The sequence below is a fragment of the Ochotona curzoniae genome, unplaced genomic scaffold, assembly GCF_017591425.1.
Source record: "Ochotona curzoniae isolate NIBS_2020 unplaced genomic scaffold, NIBS_Ocur_1.0 contig_2688, whole genome shotgun sequence".
Taxonomy (NCBI): Eukaryota; Metazoa; Chordata; class Mammalia; order Lagomorpha; family Ochotonidae; genus Ochotona; species Ochotona curzoniae.
Window position 1 is genome coordinate 8883589 of NW_024465553.1, and position 24129 is coordinate 8907717.

Genomic DNA, 24129 nt, shown 5'->3' on the forward strand with positions numbered 1-24129 from the left:
GGGGGTGGCCAGAAAAACCAAGCCATTGATTGTTTTGGCAAAGTTTGGCAAGTTTGGGAGAACTGTTCTATCGCAACTTGGAGCGACGCCTTCTCGCCCAGTCGTTGTCACGTGCCCCTCGCCCCAGAGGTTCCACAGGTGGGGGCTGCAGACGGTGTTAGGAACGTCCTTGGGGGGGTGCAGTGGCCCCCACACCTGATGGCAAGCAGGATCCGCCTGCCTCGCTCCACCACCTGTGGGGCTCCAGGTGTCTCCGTGCTGAAAACCGTTCCCTCCAGGAGCCGAGGGGCGGGTCCGGCCGGATCACCTCCGTCCGGAAACGCGGTCGCGCGGCCGACAGTTCCGAGGTTCCGCGTTGGCCTGGCAACGCGGTGTGCGTTTCCCGCGGGGAGCGGTGCGGGCGCGGCGGTTTCCTCACCCCGCGCCCCCCCAATCTAACCCACAATGGGGTCTAGGGCCTCGCTGGCCTGCGGGTCTAGCTAGGGGAGGGCCCATCGCCTCTGTAGACGCCCCGGCTCAGGTCTCCCAGAAACCCACGTGGTTCCCACTAGAGTTTTTCCATAGATTCTTTTTGTAACTTTGTTCACGCATCAATTGGACGAGGTGAAGGCTGATCAACCGGGAAAGATGATTTTGCTTTATGGGTGTTGAATGCTTAAGCGCCTGTAAACCTCCCATCCACCTCGTGTTAACCCTCCCTTCTAGGTTCAGAGATAATGTGTTTTAATGGACGGAAACATGAGCCGCCCTTCAGGAGGTGGTCTGTCTTTGCTTTGCCCAGGAGCTTTGGGGGAGTCCCACAGAGTGACCTGGGGGTGGAGGGTGTCTCCCACCGTCCAGCTGCCCACCCAGCCGAGGACATGCTGGGCCGGCTGTGACCTCGCTCAGCCTGGCTTCTCTGAGGGGTGGAGTCCGGCGTGGCGCCCCACCCTCGCCCCCCAGGATAAATGCCCCCTTTGCCTTCCTGATCCCCTGAGAGCTCAGCCAGGGGTGGGATCCCGAGTTCTGAAGACCAAGAGCTTCGGTTGTGACCCCCGTTCCTCTCTCCTCAGCCCAGGCGCGGATGCCCCCATTCCTCGGCCTTGGGACACTGGGACTCGGTTGCTTGTTAATGGCGGCAGCGGCGGCCGGGTGAGCGGCCGGGGACTGGGCAGCGTTGGTGTGGTCAGCCCGGCTGGCCCCAAGAGGAGCCCGGCGTGGCTACACGGCCGGCTTTGGTGGCCTGCGTTTTCCTGCTCGTGCCTACGCTGTGGAAGGGAGAAGATGCCGCTGCCGTTTGGACTCAAGTTGAAACGCACCCGGCGCTACACGGTGTCCAGCAAGAGCTGCCTGGTGGCCCGGATCCAGCTGCTTAACAATGAGTTCGTGGAGTTCACGCTGTCCGTGGAGAGCACCGGCCAGGAGAGCCTGGAGGCGGTGGCCCAGAGGCTGGAGTTGCGCGAGGTAAGCTGTAGGCCCTTCTGGTCGGATCTGATGTCTTCACTTGAGGCTCATCCATTGTGGGGCTCCCAGCATGCCCGACCTGCCATGTCTGAGCTGAGCCCGCAGGCCCTCGAACATGTGTGTGTCCCTCTGAAATGCAGTCCGGACTGTGCTCGGAGTGCATGTTGGCTTATCCGAATTCTTGTAGATCTGTATCCCCAAGTGGATCGTCTGGAATTTTCCGGGTCCATCCGTTGGGTCTTGCGTGGACTGTCTGTCTTGCACAGGTCAGGCCTGGCCAGGATATGGGAGTGCCTACTTGCCTTGGACGTCGGGTCTCCTCCACTGATTCTTTGGTCAGGTGTGGCAGGCTGTCTCTGAGCCCTGGGCATAACAGGACCGCCCACTTCTTGGAGTGGCTGTGGGGGTTGAAGTGCAGGTGCCGCTCAAGTGTTAATAATTGGGCTGCTGTGGTTATCACAAGAGGCTCTCATCTAAGCGGTAGGAAGTTGTAGCATCCTCACCTGGCTAGCCACGGAAAGCCTTGTGCTTGTGGGGCCCAGGAAGGAAGGCCTTTCATTCTCTGGAGGACCCTCCCTGGTTCTGGGGTAAGTGAAAGGAAGGGAAACTGGTTTTTCCACTTCCATTCCCATGGTCTATCCCTGACTGGAAAACCTTGTGTGGATACTGTAGTTCATAAACAGCCAGGCGCAGATAAACTTTGCCCTTTGTCAAAAAAAAAAAAAAAAATCCTGTCATTTCTCCTGATTGAAGACCTCAGGGTTTAGTTCTCTGTACCTGGAGCTCTCTGATAACAGGACAATGGAGATGATACAGAGTGTGACAGGGGAGGTGGTCAAGGGAGGGTCAGCCGAGGGAGAGTGGCATAGGGCCCAGACCCTAAGAAGGCCAGGGTGTGTGTGTGTGTGTGTGTGTGTGTGTAGGGGGGCCCATCGTGGTCTGGGAAGGACCCTTCCCACAAAGGGGGATGCAGTGGGTGTGCTGGAAGCTGAGATGGGAGGGTGGAAGGGTGTTGCAGGGGCTGCACAGTGCCGGGCTTTCTGAAGGACCTGGGCTCACCCTGGGTTGTTTTTCAACAAACGTGTGGACTCTGGAGGATGGTTGGGTGATAAGGAGCTGCAGGGTGACTGGGGTCCTGTGGATCTGGCCGGGGCTGCGGAGTGGGTGGCTTTTGGAAGCTTGGGAGGCTTAGCGGGGGACGACCTGGTGGATACCCCAGGCGTGCAGGATGTGGTGGGGGTAGACACGTGGTAAGGAGGCAGAGCAGAGCAGCTTTGGAGATGCTCAGCAAGCCAGAGGTGATGGGGGAGGGGCAAGTTGGGAGATTTGGGGGCAGAGGGAGCAGGGCAGGGGTGGAGTTCAGGCAAGAGGTTATGAAGCCCCCTGCTGGCCATCTTCAGCCAGGGCAGGAAAGGAAGGAGGCGGAACCTTGCCTTCCCCCTGTTTTGGCTTTTGCCTTCAACTTTGGAGTGGGTTTTGTGCAGAGTGGCAGGCGTGGAATGTGCATGGTGGACGCAGGTTGGACCAGGCCTTCCAGCATAACTTGGTCAGCATGTCTGGAGAGGTTGCTCCCTCACATTACAAGTTTGGGAACTGATGTGTCAGCCACAAGCAACTAAATACAGCTGTGAGAGTCTGATAAGCCTGATTTAGTTTTCCTTCTTTCTTTAAAAAAAATTTTTTTTTTATTTAGTTTTGCTGCAAAGTCAGATATACAGAAGGGAGGAGAGGGCCCGGCGGCGTGGCCTAGCGGCTAAAGTCCTCACCTTGAACACACTGGGATCCCATATACGTGCTGGTTCTAATCCCAGCAGCTCCACTTCCCGTCCAGTTCCCTGCTTGTGGCCTGGGAAAGCAGTCGAGGATGGCCCAAAGCCTTGGGACCCTGCACCCATGTGGGACAGCCAGAAAGAAGTTCCTGGCTCCTGGCTTCGGAGTGGCATAGCACCAGCCATTGCACTCACTTGGGGAGTGAATCATTGGACGGAAGATCTTCCTCTCTATATCTCCTTTCTGTATATCTGACTTTATAATAAAAAAATAAATAAATCTTTAAAAAAGAGAGAGAGAGAGAGCAGTAGCTGGAGCTGAAGCCGGAAATTGAGAATTCAGTGTGAGTCTCCGTTTGGGGGTCAGGGCTCACCTGCTTGAGCCATCAGCTGCTGCCTCCCAGGGCACGCAGTAGCACAAAGCTGGCATTGGGAGCAGAGCCAAGACTTGAACTCAAACATTCTGTCCTAAGCTTCATCTTCTCTGAGAACCAAAAGGCTGCTGTTTAACAGAAGGACGGAAAGCTTTGTGAGGGAGCGGGCAGGGGCACCTGGTCAGGGGCTGCTCCGGAGAGGCTGTGCCACAATTTCCAACTTAACAACAGTGTTGCTTAGAGTGTTTGGCATACTTGTTTGAAAGTTCTCAAACCACTCTGTCGTGTGTAAACAGATGGCTCCAGTGCCAGGCCTAATCTTAACCAAGTGACTGTTCAGAAATAATCCTAGTGGGGTGGCACCTGTTCCTGGTTGGTGTGTGTACCGCATGTGTGTGATTCGCACCAAGCAATGGCCCTGTGATGCCCTCCTGCACTCTGCTCTCATGAAGCGAGCTTGGAGTTCCTGTAGCAGGTGGAGTCGTCTCAGAGGCTGTGCTGATGTCCCAGTGGAACTCAGCAGGGGAGGTCTTTGCTTGCCTTATTGTGTGGGTGGCAGCCACGTGGACTGCACACTATCATTGTCATGCTATACCAGGTTCAGCTTTTTTAGGGCTAAATTAAGAAATCAAAGGCAAAAAGATTCATATTTAATTTAGTTAACTTAGTGTGCTAATTTTTTTTTCTAAATTCCTTATTTAAAATACAGAAACTCACATTAAAAATAGGAAAGCAAATCATTCCTGCAGGCAAATGTTACAGTTCATCACAGCCAAGGCCTCCTGGAGCTGTTGAAATTCTCTGCCTGTTTTTCCCTCTGAGCGCAACAGTCTTTTCAAGAGAGGCGGCAGGTGTCGGTAAAGAATGTCAGGGCGACTAGAAAACGTTCTGATTTTGAAAACCTGAAGGTTTGAAGGAGATGGTGAGACAAGAAGGTGTCAGCTGGGTGTGGCCAACCTGCCTCAGCCAGTATCATCCCATGGTACCTGGAATCTAGAGTTTAGCAGTCACGGTCAAGTTTGAAGTCCTACGTTGCTAGAGGAAAATCCTGAGTCATTCAAGCTCTTGGAGGAGGATGTGTGAACCCAGGAGGCACGTTTAGTCATCACCATGAGCCGTATGTTTACTCGCTGGCCAGGCCCTGAGCGCCTGGGCACGCAGGCTGGCCACCTGGGAACCCCGAGCAGGCCAGAAGTGACTTGGTGAGGTGTGGCCCTGGGAGAGAGAGATTTTGCAGAAGGAGTTCTGTGCCCCCTCCAGGACCTGACTGATTGCTTGGGGTCTTGGAATGTCCCTTCTCCGGCCCCCACTGTCCGGTGGGGGGCAGTGCTTCCCTGGGCTCTGTGGGAGAGAATGCACCCTCCTGGTGACCTCAGGACTTGGCATCTACCCAGGCTAGTGGGCAGCCCTGCGTGGCAGAGGTGTCCGTCTTTGTGACTTTTGGGACTGCTGTGCCCATGCTGTGGTGACAGGTTAGTTTCTCTTGGGATGAATTCTGTTCTTTTGTAAATCTCATTGCTTCTTCCATTTCCCTGAGAAAAATGCTTGCTGTTTACTGAGTGTTAAGCTTAGTGGGCGCTGGAGTTACACACTTCTGATACCTACTCAGCTGTGACAATGTTAGCATGTCATCGTAATTGGTCACATTTGAACTGGTGTTTCAATGCCACCCAAAAAACTGAATTGTTGAATGTCATTGCCGTTGTCCTCAAAAAGCAGACTTAGGTGGAGGGGGCGGAAGAAGTTGGGGGCGGAGGAACCTGGCGCTATGGCAGAGTTGGTTAAGCAACTGCCCTCGGTGAGAGCCGAATCTCATATGGGTTCTAGTTTGAGTTCTGGCTGCTCCACTTCAGATCTAACTCTGTGCGAGTGTTCCTGGGAAAGCAGTGGAGGATGGCCCAGTGCTTGGGACGCTGCATCCGTATGGGAGACCTGTGTGGAACCCCTGGTCTGGCCCAGCTCCAGTCATTGCAGCTATTAGAGGGGCGAATCAGTGGGAAAAAGATCTTTCTATCTTTCCTTCTTCCTGTCTGTAACCCTGCCTTTCCAATATAAATCTTTTTTTAAAAATTATAATTTTAGAAAAAGTAAGCCACAGAGTTTTTGTTTTTACTCATTAGGTTCAATCTGATACCTAGGAACTAGAAAGAGGTTTATGATATTTTGATTTAAGGTTCTACTTTTTGGGCCTCGCGCGATAGTGTAGCGGTTAAAGTCCTTGCCTCGAATGTGCTGGGATCCCATATGGGTGCTGATTCTAATCCCGGCCACTCCGCTTCCCATCCAGCTCCCTGCTTGTGGGAAAGCAGTCGAGGACAGCCCAAAGTCTTGGGTTCCTGCACCCATGTGGGAGACCCGGAAGAGGCTCCTGGCTTTGGATTGGCTCAGCTCCAGCCGATGCAGCTGCCTGGGGAGTGAATCATTGGATGAAAGACCTCGCCTTTCTCTTTTCCTCTCTGTATATCTGCCTTTCCAATAAAAATAAAATAAATCTTAAAAAGAAAAAAAGATTCTAAATTTTTTTTGTTTGGGGTTTATCTTTTACAGGAATCTTTGTTTAATGTTATATTTTAGTCACTTCATTGTTTTTGAAATATTTATTTATTTGAAAGCAAAGTTACTGAGAAAAAGATTTCTCATTCGCTGATTCACTTCCGAAATGGCCATAACTCCCCGGGCTGCGCCAGGCCAAAGCCAGGAACCAGAAACACCACCTGGGTCTCTTCTGTGTGTGGTGGCAGGGGCCCAGGTACTTGGGCCATCTTCCGCTGCTTTCCCGGGCCATTAGCAGGGAACTGAATGGCAGGTGGAGCAGGTGGGCCTCAAACCTGTATGCATGCGGGATGTTGGAACTGTAGGCAACAGCTTTACCTGCTATGCCACAATATTGACCCTTCCCCCCTGCCTTTTTTTTTTTTTTAAGATTTATTTATTTATTGGAAAGTCAGATATATAGAGAGGAGGAGAGACAGAGAGGAAGATCTTGTGTCCAATGATTCACTCCCCAAGTGAGTGCAATGGCTGATGCTATGCCGATCTGAAGCTAGGAGCCAGGAACTCTTCCGGGTCTCCCACATGGGTGCAGGGTCCCAAAGTCTTGGGCTGTCCTCGACTGCTTTCCCAGGCCACAGGCAGGGAGTTGGATGGGAAGTGGAGTTGCCGGGACTAGAACCGGCGCCCATATGGGATCCTGGCGCGTTCAAGGTGAGGACTTTAGCCGCTAGGCCACGCTGCTGGGCCCTCTCCACTGCCTTTTTTAAGGCTGTGAAAACAGGTGTGAAAGTGCCTTTCCCCTTTGATCCCAGTTTCTTCTTCAATTTGAAGCTTCTTCTGACACTGAAGGAATTACTCGGTTCCCTGCGAGGATTTCCGTGCCCAGGAAGTTGCTTTAGCGGACAGTTTGGACTCTCCTGCAATTCTGCTCTCAGAGCCTTGGAGGACGTGGGCTCTGTTTGTTGCTGTTAGGCAAGGGGGTGTGTTGGAATAGAGGAATCAGCCGTATAACACTAGCCATCCTGGCCAACCGCGTGTTTTATTTTAAATTAGTGTCTTAGGTATTTCAAATATCCACTGACCTTATCTTGACTGTTATCTGAGTAGACCTCAAGAATTTCGTATGCATTTCCTTCTGTACAAGCTGTTTTTCACTTGGACTCTAAAAATAGTCGAACTGCGTGTGAGGGAACAGGCTCACACCTGTGAGCTCCTGCACCTTTGGAGTTGAGTTAGTATCAGGAGTTAGGCCCTCAGACAGCTAAGACTGAGGTAGGGACAAGGAATTCTTTCAGTATTTTCAGTTGGGGTTATGGCGTGAGGAAGCCCTTTCCAAGTTCAAAGCCTTCTATCAATACTCGAGGGCTTTCCTTGTTTTGGTTTTTGGGGAGTGAGTGAACCAGCGGATGGAAATTCTTTTTCTTTGTTTCTCCTTTCTGTAAATCTGCCTTTCCAATAAAAATAAACAAATCTTACAAAAAGTTAGCTGTGTACATAAGTATGGGATTTACATATAACAAACAGAGGTATTGAACATTTAAACATGTCATTACAGAATTTGAACACAGAAAGGAAATAGCTTTATTTATAATGAGCTTTCTTTCTTCTTTTCTTTTCTTTTCTTTTCTTTTCTTTTCTTTTCTTTTCTTTTCTTTTCTTTTCTTTTCTTTTCTTTTCTTTCTTTCATATTGGAGGCACATGTAAATGCAGAAAGCAGAACAGAGAGAAAGATCTTCCATTTGTTGGTTCACTCTCCAAATGACTGCAACGGCCACAACTGAGCTGATCCAAAGCCAGAAGTTTCCTCTGGGTCCCCCACTTGGTTGCCCTCCTCCACTGCTTTCCCAGGCTACAGGCAGGGAGCTGGATGGGAAGTGTAGTAGCTGGGTCAGGAACTGCCATGTATATAGCGATGCTGTGCTTAGAGGTGGAGGATTAACCAGTTGAGCCATTGTGCTGGCTCTCAAGTGAATTGCTTAAAAATTTTTTTACTTTAGAATCAGAGAGAGAGAGAGAATATCTTCCATTGCTGCTTCACTTCCTAGGTGGTTGCAATGGCCAGAGCTGGCCTGCTCGAAACCTGGGAGCTAAGAGCTTCTTCCAGGTCTCCCACATGGGTATAGGGGTCCAAGGCCTTTTCAGGGTACATTAGTGGGAAGCTGAACCGACACCCCTTCGGGGTGCCAGTGCCACACAGGATTAGCTTGCTATGCCATCACTTCCCAATGCCTAACAAGTTTAAGGGCTGATTCAGCACTGGGTCTACTCAGACACGAGGTGCCCTTAACTTCTTTTCCATCAGTTGGCCATTGTAGAGTAGTCCCACAGCCATGAGGAGATAAGCCTGGATTTGCTCACATTGTGAATGTGGGGGAACTGATGTTGTTTTGGGGGCGCTTTACATTTCCGCCCTGGTCCTTGGGGTATGGTTTCAAATTCCATCCCTTACAATGCAGGAAGCTCTCAGTTGGGTGAATGAGCATAACTGGGCTGGACACTAACCTTGCTTGGTCTCTTCCGGTCAGCACTGTGAGTTAAGCATTGTCTTTTCCATTTGAAAATGAAGAAATTGAGGATATGAGCAGTTCAACGGATAGGCTCTGGATCTTTAAGCTAGAAAGGCCATGAGTCAAGATTGAAATTTTTCTCTAGCAGACCTAAGCTTTGACTTAAGGAACACCCCACCCCCTTTTTCTCCTTTTTGAACTTGAGCAGTCAGAGTCAGAGAACACTTACTCTGACTCTCCAGGTGCCCACAGTGGTCAAGACTGGGGCAGGCTTGAAGCCAGGAGCTGGGCACTCAGGCCCCATGTCCTACATGGCTCGTAGGAAACATTCAAGCCATTTGCACTGCCTGCTGGGGTCTGTGTTAGCCACAGCTGTATTCAGTGGTTGGGGGGAAGATCAGAGGAATGCAGTTATGGGATGTGGGCAGGTCTCTTAACTGCTTCCCCACCCTGCCCATTTGGTTTTCTGAGCGATTTGTTCAAAAACCAATGCCATTTAGATTTCTTCTGTCTTGGAAAAGATTGTCTGGCAAATGACCAGGCACAATTGAAATTTTTGCTTCCAGTAATAATTTCCCTAGAAGAACGTGTGCATCTCCCCAGTCCGGGATGACCATTTGCAACATGAGGTGGAAACGTCCCTTCTCTCTTGAATGTGTGCCACTTTGGGTAGTAAATCACTCTGAGGAGATCCCTAAAAGATGTGTTTGGGTTTATAAATAGGACAGTGTAATTGTGTTATTTTGAGTCAACTTTAACTGAGCAGGCCAGGAAAACATGCAGGCAGTCACATGCTGAGTGGTAGAAGCTCATTTCTCTTTATGCATCTAAAAACAGCTTGGCTCGGTCATGATGCAGTGGATGTCTCGAACGTTGACAAAGTAATCTTGATGTCCACTGCCAATTTCAGCAGATTGAACCTTGCTTGCACTGTCAAGTTCAACTGCAGCTGGCTAAGTGGGGTTTTGGAGGCCGCAGACACTGTTGATGCCAAATCCAGTGCCTGGGCACTACCCGTGGGTCGCAAGAGAGCCAGCTCCACTGCCCTAGGTTGCTGCTGCTGTTTGCTTGGTTTGCTTTCATATACATTGTGGTTTGGGATGTGCTCAGGAGAACAGTTACTTTGGGGTTACTGACCCTGTACTGGACATTGAAACAGATGCTTTCTACAGTTGTTTGGTTTGACCCTGAGTGGAGCAGATTTCAAGGGCCATCTCACCAGCCCTGATGGAGTCAGTGTGTGATGGGCAGTGCCCAAAGAATACAGATTCACTGGAAACAGGTTTGTTAGTATAAAGATATTCTTCTTTTTTAAGGTTGATTTATGTTTTTATTAGAAAGGCAGATTTACAGAAAGAAGGAAATGCAGAGCGGGAAAGATCTTCCATTCATTGGTTTACTGCCCAAATGGCCAGAGCTGAGCCACTCTGAAGCCAGGAGCCTCTTCCAGGTCTCCCACACGGGTACAGGGTCCCAAGGACTTGGGCCATTCTCTGCTGCTTTCCTAGGCCATATGCAGTGAGCCAGATGGGAAAGTAGAGCAGCTGGGACATGAGCTGGTGCCCACATGGGATGCTGGCATTGAAGGTGGAGGATTAGCCTGCTGAGCCATGGTACTGTCCTCACATTTTTTTAAAAATTATTTTTATTTGAAGTTCAGGGAGAAAGGGGTAGAGAGGGAGGGAGGAAGAGAGAGAGGGAGAGAGAGACCGACTTTCTATCTGGTGTTCACTCCTCAAATGCATGCAATACCTGAGCCTGGCCAGGCGGAAACAGATCCTGGAATGCGGTCTGGGCCTGGCCTGCAAGTGGCAGGGACCCATCTTCATGAGCCGTCACCTGCTGCTCCCCAAGGTGCACATTTAGCAGGAAGCTGAAATCGGAAACCGACTGGGGACTCTGACACCCGCATGCCTACCCCGGAGTTCTAAGCAAATATTTTAGCGCTGTGTTAAATGCCAACCTCACGGAAAGTATTTAGAGTCTGACTTGCTCTTACAGCTGGCACATCTGAAGTCAGATGTATGTTTGAGTGGGGACCTAAGGAAAGAACACTTAAACTTAGACATTATAGTAACAGAAGGAGAAGCAGGTTGAATCCTGCCAGATGTAGCTAGGATTGTTGTGTCATTGTTTGTATAATGTCTGCCTCGCCTGTGAAAAGGCAGACCTGGCCTGCTCTGGTGCAACCAGGGCCTGGCCAGAGCTGCTCATGGCCCCCAGCTAGAATTCAGGTCTTCCAGTTCCTGGGCTTGCTCATTTCTATCTGACTGTTATAATTATTTTTTTTTTCTAAAAGAAAAATTGCAAGTACGTATTCCTTTTCTCTTTTTTGAAATGAAAAAAAAAAAAGGAAAAAATTACCATTTCGACTACCACCAGCATCCAACCAACTAAGCAGAAACCCTCTTCATGAAGAAATACTAAGTAGACTTTCTCTGTTAAAGAAAATGTAGAGGTCTTGGCCAATGGCTCAGTTGGCTAATTCTCTGCGTCCAAGCACCAACACCCTGTATGGGTGCCAGTTCCTGTTCCGGCTGCTCCAGTTCCTATCAGCCCCGCTGTTTGTGGCCTGGGAAACCAGTCAAGGATGGCCCTAAAGGCTTGGGAGACCCAGAGGAGGAGGCTCCTGGCTCCTGGCTCCTGGCTTTGGATCGGCTCAGCTCTGGCCATTGGGACCCTTGGGGAGTGAACCAGTGGATGGAAGATCTCTCTCTCTCTCTCTTTGAGGTCTCTCCTTCTCTCTGTAAATCTGCCTTTCCAATAAAAATAAATTAATCTTAAAAAACAAAAAGAAAATGTAAGGTCTGGTGTTGTGGTGTGGTAGGTTAAGTCTCTGATTATAAAAGCTCCTGGCTTCAGGGTGGCTCAGCTCTGGCCATTTGGGCAGTGAGCCAATGGATGGAAGATCTTTCCCTCTCTATGTAAGTCTCTGATTATAAGCTCCATCAGGGCTAGTTTGAGTCCTGACTGCTTTGCGTCTGATCCAGCCTCCTGTGAATGCACCCTGAAAGGCATGGAAGCTGGCCCAAATGCTTGAGGCCCTGACGCCTACCTGGGAAAGCCAGATGGAGAGCCTGGCTCCCGGCTTCAGCCTGGCCCTGAGCTGGCTGTGGTGAGTGAGCCAGCAAATGGAAAAATATGTCATGTCGTGGGTTTTTCTCTGTGTCATTGTACCTTTCGAATAAATAAGTAAAGTCTTAAAAAGCATGAAATAAATACTATACTGTGTAAGGCATTCTAAAACTCTGGTAATAAGAGGCAGAAAAGATAAATCTCCCTCCATCAGAAATGGGCCATGCTAAAGCCAAGAGCCAGGAATGCCATCCTGGCCTCCCACACGGGTGACAGGGCCCCAGGTAGTTGCGGGGCGTCTTGCACTGCTTTCCCATGCAGTTACAGGGATCCAAAGTGGAGCAACCAGGACTTGAACTGGTGATCCAGAATGAGATACTGGATTACCAGCAACATAACCTGCTACAATACAACGCTTGCCCTCCTTCCCTCCCATTTTCTGTTCCCTCATCTCTATCTTCTATCCACTGTCCGCTCCTACCTTGTGCACCTCCTGTCTTGATCTGAGAAGGTGGGTTGGCCAGAAGGAAGCAGGGGGTCCTGTTCTTTCCCCTCTTTTTTCCTCAACCTTCCAGCCCCCCCTGCATCTTCTGCCCTCATTTGTGCGCCTTCCGATCCTAGCCTGAGACTGACCGGCAATCCTTAGATCTGCCCTTGGGATGGCAGAGGGGCTGTGTAGCCACAGGCTCTGCTCCCACATTGGTTCACAGAGACCAGGGCCAAGCTTTCCCACACACCTTTGAAGTCACAGCAGACACAGCAGGAAGGACTGTGAGCCATCGTGATGACAGCAGGACACCGTGGAGGAGGATGCTCCAGGAGCTTCAGGGCAGAGCTGTGTGGCAGGAAGCCTGGCGTGCCTGCCCCCTGGCAGAGCTGGTTTGTCCAGTCGAGGCACTATAGGCCAGCAGGATTCCCTGCTGAGAGGTTTCCCAAAGCACAGTCCACCGTTCCCGCTCACAAAGTCCGAATTTTCATCCAAGCCAGAAAGTGGACCCAGGGACTGCTTTGGCAGGACTTGCTGCCATTACTGGTGTGCTCTCGCCTGGTGCAGCTGGTCACCCCACTGTGGTGATTGATCCAGCCTAGCCTCTGAGTTACAGGCAAGGACGTCGGGCAGTCATCAAAGGTTGTTCCATTTGGGTTTCTTGGCAACAGTTCATGAGTCTATCATTTAACCCTTTGTTTTTCTTTTATTACAGTCCCAGAATGCATATTAATTAGATACAGGATAATATAGTGTAATTTGTTACCCTGATAACACATACATATAAGGCCAATTGTTGGCTGTACCACACCACCAACCCTTTCTTACATATTTCTGAATAACATTTACAAGAATGAAATATAACTGATGTAGTGTTACTTAGTCCTCAAAACAAGTTGAACTTGTTTTTGGGAATTATCCACCTTTGCTTAGTGACTTGAGCACATGCTATGCTTTGATCCTCAGTGAGGAACATCCTTTAAAAACCCTTTCAGACTGTGAGTGTAGCCCTTATTAAATGGAACCTTATGTTAGTAAAAAGGAAAAAGTAGCTGTTCGGTAATTTAAAAATGAAGCAGCTTTGCTATTTTCCTGAAGCGTTATTGTACATGGTAGAAGTATCTGTTACAACTGGAAAACTACCTTGTATGTAGCTGGAGCAAAAAGTTGATTTATACGCTTTGATTAATGAAGCAAACCCAATTACATTTATTTCTTATTTATGTTTGAAAGGTAGTGACAAGGAAAGATTCCATCTGCTAGCTCATTCCCTAAGTTCTTACAACAGCCTGAGTGGGCTAGACTGAAGCCAGGAGCCTGGAACTCACTCTGGGTCTCTGACGTGCGTGGCCGGGATCCAAGTATTTGAACCTTCACCTGCCGCCTGCGTGGTTTGCATCAGCTGGCAGCTGGAATCAGAGGCTGAGCTGGGACGCGGGCCCAGGCGCTCCGCTGTGGAATGCGTGTGTACATTGCTGGGTGCTGCTGGAGTGCAGTGTCAACGGCCTCCTCCCCCGCCCTGTGTACAGCAGGTCCTTTGTGTATCTGATAAGATTTTAACCACAAAAATAATTTCCTTGCTTTTTATAATCCTCACATCTTTCATCATAATGCCGGGTTACAAACAGTAGAGCTGTTGTCTCCTTTTAAAGGGAGTGGAGAACATGTTGGATAATATTTCTTAGGCAATATAAATGACCTGGGCTAGATTCCTTGTAGCAATGTATTATATCCAACATTCATTTTGGTTTCTCTTTTTTCTTTTGATTTTTTTTAAGATTTATTTATTTTTATTGTAAAGTCAGAAATATATAGAGAGGAGGAGAGACAGAGAGGAAGATCTGTCTGATGATTCACTCCCCAAGTGACTGCAATGGCTGGTGCTTCACTGCTCCGAAGCCAGGAGCCAGGAACCTCTTCCAGGTCTCCCACGCGGGTGTAGGGTCCCAAGGCTTTGGGCCATTCTTGACTGATTTCCCAGGCCACAAGCAGGGAGCTGGATGGGAAGTGGAGCTTCCGGGATTAGAACCGGCGTCCATATAGGATCCCAGTGCGTTCAAGACGAGGACTTTAGTCACTAGGCCACCGCACTGGACCCTTTCTTTTGATATTCATTTATCATTTAGGTTTTTCTCTCTTTTTTTTCTTTAAAGATTTATTTATTTTTATTGGAAAGGCAAATTTACAGAGAGAAGAGACAGAAAGATCTTCCATCTGCCGGTTCATTCCCCGAAGTGACCGCAATGATCAGAGCCAGGAACAACTTCTGGGTCTCCTACAAGGGTGTAGGGTCCCAAGGCTTTGGGCCGTCCTTGACTGCTTTCCCAGGCCACAAGCAGGGAGCTGGACGGGAAGTAGAGCAGCTAGGACACAAATTGGCACCCACATAGATCCTGGCATTTGCAAGGTGAGCCACCATGCAGGGCCCAGTTTATTTTCATTTAATTTGGAAGTCAGAGACACCAACACAGAGGGTTCTTGAGTCTACTGGTTCCCTCCCCGAATGCCACAACTGCCAGGGCTGGGCCAGGCTAAAGGCAGCGGTCCGTGTACTTGGTTCATCTCACCCAGCTTTCCCAGATGTGTTAGCAGGGAGCTGATCAGAAGCAGAGTAGTCCTCACCACTCAAACCAGGTGCTCTCATACAGAACGCTCATTTGGGATGCTGGCGTCTCCAGCAGTGGCTTAGTCCTCTGTGACACAGTCCTATCCCCTGGACCTTCAGTCACTGAAATTTGCTTATCATTTGACTCGTGATCTGAAAGTCAAAGGTTTTACCAGCAATAGGCATGTGTCCATGTAAGGATTTTGGAGTTAGTTGAGCCTCAGTTGAATAAACTTGCGGTACAATTGGAAGACCAGGATATATTTTTGTAATTTTCTTGAGTGCTCACTTACGTGATGGAATTTTGTGCTTTCATGTTTGTGCTTTATCACCCCGACTGTAAAATAGTTAATCCATCATTTGATCCAGGCTGGAAGAAAATGGATGACAAGGAAATGGAAATAAAAGAACGCTGCCTGCTTTGCGGCGGTGTGGCTGCTGCTGTCAGACGGGATACTGCATTATTGATGGCAGACCCAGTGTGGACGTGAGCGCTGAGCTTGAGTTAGGCTGATGCCTGGTAACGACCCCTGACAGGTGATCTGTGCCCAGGACAGACTCGATAAGTGCCATCTCTTCTCCTCCTTCCCGATGCAGTCTCCTGGCTGCTGCCTTTTGCTAGGGAGGCCTCAGGATGAAATTGTATTTGCTATTATCTAGGGGATTAACATATCAAACCCAATCACCCATGGCTTTAAAAAAAAGTCTTGGATGAATTTGTGTGTCTCTCTGGTTGATTTTAAAAAATAGTACAGGGGCCTAGTGGTGTGGCCTAGCGGTTAAAGTCCTTGCCTTGAATGTGCCAGGATCCCATATGGGTGCCAGTTCTAATCCCGACAGCCATGCTTCCCATCCAGCTCCCTGCTTGTGGCCTGGGAAAGCAGTCGAGGACGGCCCAAAGCTTTGGGATCCTGCACCCATGTGGGGGACCCGGAAGAGTTCCTGGCTCCTGGCTTCGGAGCGGCATAGCACCGGCCATTGTGCTCACTTGGGGAGTGAATCATCGGACAGAAGATCTTCCTCTCTCTCTCCTCCTCTCTCTATATATCTGACTTTACAATAAAAACAAACAAATCTTTAAAAAAATTAGTGCAGCCAAACAGACATGTTAATGCGGTGAGAGATGCTTGGGTCAGGGAAGGGCTTGTTTTCTGCTTACGCCTGTGATGTCTTGCATTGTACCTTCTTCCCCAAGCTCAAAATTCTAGACCATCCTTTTCTGTCAATAGCAGATAGGATCAAGTTGCTTTGTTCTCAGGGGCAGTGCCACTTCCATTAAAAGGAGTCAACCATATGGTGTGAGAAGAAGCCAAGCTTCATGTTTAATATTTCTTTTTAACTGTAGCTAACACAGCAGGCAAAATCATTGGTACAATTTTAGTGGGGGAATTGGGAAAGATTTTAAATAACTACGAATAAATCATGGAATCACTTCATTCTTATGTGCTTAACCAGAACAAAATAGAAAAGGAGAAGGCAGGATATCTGAAGTGAAACACTTTGACGGAGATGCCCTGATGGCGGGGACTCTCCCGTGGGTACTGTTGCAGGGAGTTTCCTAGAGGTCAAAGCTTGCTGTGGTCACCAGAGGGCAAAGCTGCGGAGGGAGAAAGAGAAACCACTCCGAGATACACTCCCGTGCCAGGAACGATTGGGACGTTTGATAATGAGAACTACCGGGAAGCATGCGCTGCAAATGTCATTAAAAGCTAGCATGCGGGTCAAGGCTGTGGAGCAGAGGTAAGCCGCCTCCTGGGACACCAGGAGCCCATAGAGGGACACCATAGAGGTTTCAGTTTGAGTCCCAGCTGCTGTATTTTGTGTCCAGCTCTCTGGCATCTGGGAAAGCCCCAGGTAACCCAAATTCTTGGATTCTTGCCAGCCCTGTGAGACCCAAGCTCTTGGCTTCCACCCGCCTGGTCCAGCCCCTGGCCGTGCAGACACTTCAGGCGTGCGTTAGTGGGTGAAGACCTCACTCGGTCTTAGATTAGAACCAGTGCCCATATGGGATCCTGGCACATAGAAGGCAAGAACTTTAGCTGCTAGGCTACCATACAGGGCCTCATTTTACCTTTGAAGTGCATTAATACTGTTTCATGTTGCTAGGCCCAGGGCTAACAGATTTACTTTAATACTTTCATTACAAAACAGGTGAGAGCTAAGGACTAATATCTTGACATTGCTTAAAAACATGTGAGTGCTACTTATGTTACTACACTAGGTGTAGCTTTCTCACAAGTGTGTATGTGTGTTCGTGTATTTGAGAGAACTCCCATTCTGTACATGAATTCAGAATTTATTCTGCATATAAAAGTTAAGAGGAACATTTAATTTGGAACATTATGTAACTGTTTTAAATTTGTAGTGAAGTTTTGGGCAAAGAAGTCTTGTGATTGCATTTGTACTACTAGAGCTTATAATATTTAAATGAAATAATTTCAAAAAAAATATGTATTTGAAAGTCTGCTTTAGAGAAGGAGAAAAGATGTGGCTTTCACTAGTCCACTCCCCAAATGTCTACAATGGTTGGAAATGAAGCCAGAGGCTTCATCAGTCTGCCACGTGGGTGCAGCGGCCCAAGCACCTGCTCGATTTTTGCTGCCTTCCCAGGCACACTAGGAGCGAGCTGGATCAGAAGTGGAACTCCGGAACTCCAGTCCGCACCCGTGTGGGATGCTGGCGCTGGAGGCAGTGGCTTACCTAGCTGCAATACAATGCTGTCCACAGTAATATCACTTTCTATTAAAGTAAAACCTTCCTCACTCTTGCCAAGGCTTAAGAGCCATAGGATGACGCAGGGCTCCATACAAGAGTACAGATTAATCTGAAGGGTCCAAAACTTTTGTAAAACCCATGGCTTTAATGGGATTGGCACCTTCTTGTATTATTTAATTTATTTTTTTTATTGGAAAGTCAGATATGCAGAGAGGAGTAGAGACAGAAAGGAAGATCTTCCATCTGCTGATTCACTCCCAAGGTGGCTACAAAGACTTTAACTGATCCAATCTGAAGCCAGGATCCAGGAGCCTCTTCCAGGTCTCCCACGCAGGTGCAGGATCGCAAGGCTTTGGGCCGTCCTGGACTGCTTTCCCAGGCCACAGGCAGGGAGCTGGATGGGAAGTGGAGCTTCCGGGATTAGAACCAGGACCCTTATGGAATCCAGGCGCGTTCAAGACGAGGACTTTAGTCACTAGGCCACCTCATTGGGCTTTCTTCCTGAATTACTCCAGAAAAGTGTCCAGGGGCCTGGAACTCTGCCTGGCTCTTCCGTGTGGGTGCAGGGACGCATAGGCCTTCACCAGCTGCTCTCCCAGGTGCCTTCGTGGGGACCTGGATTGGGAAAGGAGCAGCTATGACTTGAGGTGTGGCTCAGGATGCTGCTGGTGTTGCAGGTTGGGGCTCATTGAGTACGCCACAATGCTGGCCCCAAAATGCAGTAAGAACCCGATTCGAGAGTGGTGCAAGTTGGAGTAGCACTATTTAGGCATAATTCTGAAGAACCTGACTTAAGTTTATTTTAAAATACTATGATACATTCAACATTTTGGTGATTGAAAAACTAAGCATATGTATATGTATATATTTTTTATATGTTTATATAAAATCTATATTTTAGTATTTTTGTTGTGAATGTGTGTATATAACGTTTTGCAGTGCCTACTAGGTTGCACGTCTAGATTGTGAATGCATTTTATTGTACAGATCTCAAGAATGGATTGGCATGTGTGACGGCTGACTCTTACCTCTGTTTCTGGATGTGTCTTGCCTTTTTATTGTGTCCTTCCCGTTTTCCTTACTGTCCCTTTTTGAGATGGAGGCGCGGGGAGGCTGCGGTCTCCTGGTCCCGGGTCGTGGGCTGGTGCAGTTGAAGGCCCCCGCAATCCATTTGTCCTTGCCACCCGCGTCAGTGCCGTCCCTGTCTTTCCAGGTCACTTACTTCAGCCTCTGGTACTACAACAAGCAAAATCAGCGCCGCTGGGTGGATTTGGAGAAGCCTCTGAAGAAGCAGCTGGATAAATGCGCCCTGGAACCCACCGTGTACTTCGGAGTGCTGTTTTACGTGCCTTCCGTCTCGCAGCTGCAGCAGGAGACGACTAGGTGAGGAGCCGCACGCCGCTGTCTGTGGGGCATGCCCTAGTGAGGCTGAGAAAGCGCAGCTAAGGTTGCAGCCTGGAGATGCCTGGCTGCGGGCCTCGTCAGCCGCTGCGTTGCAGGGCGGGCTGGTATGTGGCATGTCAGGGAGTTCTACTGCATGTTGGGTGAGCTATGACTTCACTGGGCATAAAGGCACAATTCAAGGGAAGGACGGTTCCCTGCCCTGTCCCTGCACTCTTATAGGTGCGCGGGTGCGTCACCTTTAACGCTACAGTGTTGGATTCCCTGTTAGGTTTTAATGAGAGTGGGGATTCAAAACAACTAGTCATAGAATGTGTGTTCATTCTTTGCGGTCATGTGCCGAGGTTCTTGAGATCTGTAACTTCCCATGACCATCTTTTCTGGAGGGAGCTGGGTGAGGAAGCTGTGGGCGGACAGCAGACAAAGAGAACATTTCAGCCTGCTGAGGCCCTGGAGAAGGACCACAAGCAGAGAGCAAAGATGACAGGAAGGGCTGGAAAAGAGATTAATGTTCCCTTCCTCTTTTCCTGAAGAAAATAAAAACAAAACAATGAAATACAGTTTCAATTCTTGTACCTACTTTTCTAAGTTCTCCAAAATCTGCTGCTACCTTACTTTCCAAACTCTGGGTTGCGTTGTTGGGATCAGACCGTACCACTGCCAGTGTGTCGGGCACACTGCATTCCTGCTGGTCTTCGTGTTCTGGTCTTTGCCTGCTGTGTGTTTCCGTCTGACTCGTCCTTCAAGCTTCTTGTCTTCTCAGACTGGAATGCGCTTTGCTTTCTCCCCACGGCCCTGGAGTTCACTTCTGCTTGAATTAAGGAGGCAGTTGTTTTTATGGTTATTTGTGTGTTTATCTTTGTCCCAGATTTTGTTTACAAATTTTTTCTTATTATCTCTTCATCTGAAAGGCAGACAGGGTTTTCATCTGTGGCTTCAATTCCTAAGTTGCCTGCAACAGCCGACACACGGACAGGCAAAAACCAGTAGGCCAGAACTGGATCTAGGCCCCCAGGGTATGTGGCAGGGACCCAGAAAGCCGAGCCATCCCCTGTACCTCCAGAGTGTCCAGCAGCAGCAGGATCGAGTCCAGGCACCCCATCCTGACTTGCATTGCAAGGAGGGCGCCAAATACCTGCCCTTTTCCTCAGTTTCAAACCCGTGGTTTCATTAGTGTTGTTTTTCTTAATTCACCAGCCTTGTGCCCTGCAGATCCTGAGGACCTGGTACAGCCCTGTGCTGGATGCAGTGAGGGGGTTTTTTGTTTTTTTAATCTGCCAGTTACCTGTGGGATGGAAAGCCAAAGAAGCAAGGATCAGGTGGTAGGGATAAAATGAACTGATTACACAGCAGGTCTGAGATCTAAATATTGACAAGAGAAATAGAAGGCAGGAAGAAAAACATGAACTGGTCAATTTAACTCACTTAAACATTTACTGAAGATATGATAGGATCTAAGTGCATTTGTTGCTGTTGTTGATGAATATGCAACCAAGGCTGCTCTCTCTTACCCTTGGGGAGTTCCTCATCCTTCATGTAAATCAGTAATTACAGTATCTTGTGATAATAAATACTTTAATTAAATCTCTGAATTCCTAGGGTTGGGGCGCGAAGAGCCTGAGAGGGAAAGTAAAGAAGTTGACTTTTTGATAGAATTCAGAAGGAATTTTCTAGAGTAAATAGCTTGTGTAAAGCAGGGGCATAGTGCAGACGGTGTTCTCACAATATTTCAGATATTACCTAGAGAGCTTTTAAAACATTGGTTATTCTTAGTTATAAAGTCATGATTCATTTTTAGATTTTAAGATGACAGGATTGGGGCCCAGTGTGGTAGCCTAGTGGCTAGCGGCTAAAGTCTTTGCCTTGAACGCGCTGGGATCCCATATGGGCACCGTATCTAATCCCAGAAGCTCCACTTCCCATCCAGCTCCCTGCCTGTGGCCTGGAGGGCAGTTGAGGACGGCCCAAAGCCTTGGGACCTTGTATTCACATGAGAGACCTGGAGGAAGTTCCTGGCTCCTGGCTTCGGATCGGCACAGCACGGGCCGTTGCGGTCACTTGGGGAGTGAATCATCGGTCGGGAGATCTTCCTCTCTTTCTCTCCTCCTCCTTTCTGTATATCTGACTTTGCAATAAAAATAAAATAAATCTTTAAAAAAAAAGACGACAGGCTTGATCAACCCTGTATTTTACAAAGATCATGGAAGACGTATCAGATGGTGAGATTATATGCCAGTGAAAGGATGCTTGTGTCACAGCGCATGCGTCATCCAGACCTACACATGGTATTAACTCTAGGAAAGATGGAGGAACCCTAGGCCTGTTAGAGTCAGATGCTAGGACTGCTTATTGAAGAGAACCTGGTGAAGTTAGATTGATCTGGCTGCACAGCACAGACTTCAAGGAGTCAGTCACGTGGGACTCACATGACGCTCTGAGAGTGTCCAAGGGCACCTGCCCCTTTTCCCAGACGTTCTGCTCCCTGGGTTGCCATGGCCCGGAGAAGGGCCAGCTGATGGCCTGGTGACAGTGGTTTCCAAGGAGGCAGGAGGGTGTAGAAGAACAGTTTTGCAGTGGTTTCATCAGTGTGTGTGTTTTTTTTTAATCAAAATTAGGCCTTAATGCCAGCCCACAAGATTTTGGTCTCTCTCTCTCTTTTAATAATTATAAAGTCAGTCATGTTATTATTATTTTTATTTTTTAAAAAGAGATTTATTCTTTTTATTGCAAAGTCAGATATATATAGAGAGGAGGAGAGAGAGAAAGATCTTCCGTCCGATGACTCACTCCGCAAGCAGCTGCAACGGCTGGAGCTGAGCCCAGATCCTCTTCCAGGTCTCCCACGCAGGTGCAGAGTCCCAAGGCTTTCCCGTCCTCGACTGCTTTCCGGGGCCACAGGCAGGGAGCTGGATGGGAAGCGGGGCCGCCGGGATTAGAACCGGCTCGTGGATATTAGCTGTGAGCTCCACGTAGTTGAAACAGAAGAAGCATTTTGAGCCCCAGCCTTATGTGGTGTAGGGAAGCGTTCTTGTAACCTTGGCGAATTTTGTGATATGTCGCTTAAAGAGAGAATCTTCAGGTACAGTTTTATAGCCAGGACATTGATTTAGAAAGGGATGAATTAGAATATGGAAAAATCCACTCTCATAGCAGTTTATTTAAGACAAAATAAAAATGTTGGTACAAGGTTAAACTATTTCTTCCAGGCAAGTTGCATTCTGTGTTTTGATTGGATTTCAGGAAAGAGTCTCGAACACGTAGACGGGAGTCTGTGGACAGTACATTTAATGTATAGATTTCTTACATCTTGCCTCCTCCAGCTCGGCTTTGAAAAGGAGCTATATTATGGAAAATTGCAGCTTTGCTCTTGGTCAGGGTCTCCGAGCCGTACTCTGTTTCCTGACTGAGGGAGATTCAGGGATCCTGCAGGTGGACTAAGCAAAGTCAGCCTTCAGTCGTGCCCCACCTTGGTGCATGGTGGTGTTTTGGTCAGATTCTTTGGTAGCAAGAACAGAGACTTGAAAACTAACTTCAACAGAGGAAGGTGTCGTAAGCCAGGATGTGTGTGACATGAGTCAAGAGAAGGTGCTTCTGGACTTAAGCAGGGCCGTGCTTCCCTGACAGCCCAGCTGGAGGACCTGCTGGACTCGGGATGGCATCATGGATTCCCACGAAGGTCACTGGCCCCAACAATGTGCAACACAGCGAAGGCCCTTGTTTGCTGAGCAAATAAATCAAAAGGAAGTGATAAATCTTTACTTCTGAGCTGTATCAGAATGGAGACACGATCCACCACTGCTTGATGGTTTCAAGTCCAAGGTTGCTGATAGTTAGTGCTGCTGTTTAAGTACCTGCCAGGTGTCTGGTCTTGTGCTAGTCTAGAGCTTTTCATCCATCATTTAATACTTCTCAGCTCCATGAAGGGGGTCATGGTCCCCTCATCTCACTGGTAATAAAATTGAGATCCATAGATGATAACTTGCCCAAGTTCATGCAGAATATTAAGTTGGAGATCTGAAGCTTGGCTAATAACCAGAGCTGAGTGTGGTAAAAATATAGAGGGTAAACAGAAAAATAAACACATTATAGAATACTAAGAAAGTGTCTTGACTCTTGACTGCAGCTTTTCTTTTTGGTACTTATAAAAAAATTTCTTAATACAAATATGATCTGAAATACCAGGAGCAAATGTTTTCTTTTGGTTTTACTTTCCGGTGCTAGGTAGAAACCAAACAGAGCAGCAAAGCCTAGCAATAGCATTGTCCCTGGAGTTTTGTTATTTATTTGTGATGGAGAGCAAGAGAGAACTCCTGTGCCCTGGCTCATTCCCCTGAATGCCTCTGAGGGCTGAGCCAGGCTTGGGCTGAAGCCAGGAACTCGGTCCAGGTCTCCCATGCAGGTGGCAGGGCTCCGTTACGGCCACACGGCTTCCCTGGTTCCCATGAGCAGGAAGTGGAATGAGGAGCCAGAGGCAGGGCTCAAATCCAGATCCCCTGATGTGGGGCGCAGGCATTCTAACCCGCTTCTCTCTGTGTGTGTGTGTGTGTGTGTGTGTGTGTGTGTGTGTGTGTGTGTGTGTGTGTATTTTATTTCTAACCCCTTCTTAATCGTTGGGCCTGAGAATATTTATAGTGAAGGCTAGCCCTCCATTCTTCATTTGCGCAACCAAAAAGAACAAATTGCAGGACCTGTCTTAGAAGGCATGCTACAAATGACCAGTTGTAATGTTACAGATGGTTTTCGCTTGGAAATAACTACAGTTAGGGATAAGTGACTCATTAAATTGATTAAAGGCTGTGTGTAGGTGTAGATACGGCCAAGATCATTGTTTTCCTTCTTTGAAACTCTGGGTGCTGTTAAGGCTCTGACTGCTTTATGCTTCTCTACTGAAAAGCGATAAAATGCATTGTCTCAGGGGTAACATTAATATTGACTTTGTAAAATTGCCTTTTTTTTTATTAAATAGGTATCAGTATTATTTGCAGCTGAAGAAGGATATCTTGGAAGGAAACATTCCTTGTACATTGGAACAAGCTATTCAGCTGGCAGGCTTGGCTGTTCAAGGTAAATAGGGCAATTAATGATGACATTGCTCTGTCAGATTAAAAGGTGTGTTAACAGAGACGAGAATTCTTCAACTAGCTGACTTGCTGTGTGCCTTTTTAGTAATGTTTATATGTTAGTGAAATACTAAGGGGCTTCCTTCAGGGGAAAAAGGGGAAAAGCTATTTATTTATTTGACAGAGAGAGCGCATCAGAG

The 24129-nt window shown here is 48.3% G+C and overlaps 1 protein-coding gene across 1 annotated transcript in view; it reads left to right on the forward strand.

Annotated features, from left to right (window-relative positions):
• The first annotated feature begins 1235 nt into the window (after window positions 1–1235).
• The window catches only part of PTPN21 (protein tyrosine phosphatase non-receptor type 21), a 48828-nt gene continuing 25934 nt past the window's right edge, over window positions 1236–24129 (forward strand). The window contains exons 1-3 of the mRNA XM_040975197.1: window positions 1236–1443; window positions 18682–18851; window positions 23836–23933. Of these exons, the coding sequence (XP_040831131.1) occupies window positions 1264–1443; window positions 18682–18851; window positions 23836–23933 (448 nt within the window). The 5' untranslated portion in view covers window positions 1236–1263. The remainder of the gene's footprint in view (window positions 1444–18681; window positions 18852–23835; window positions 23934–24129) is intronic.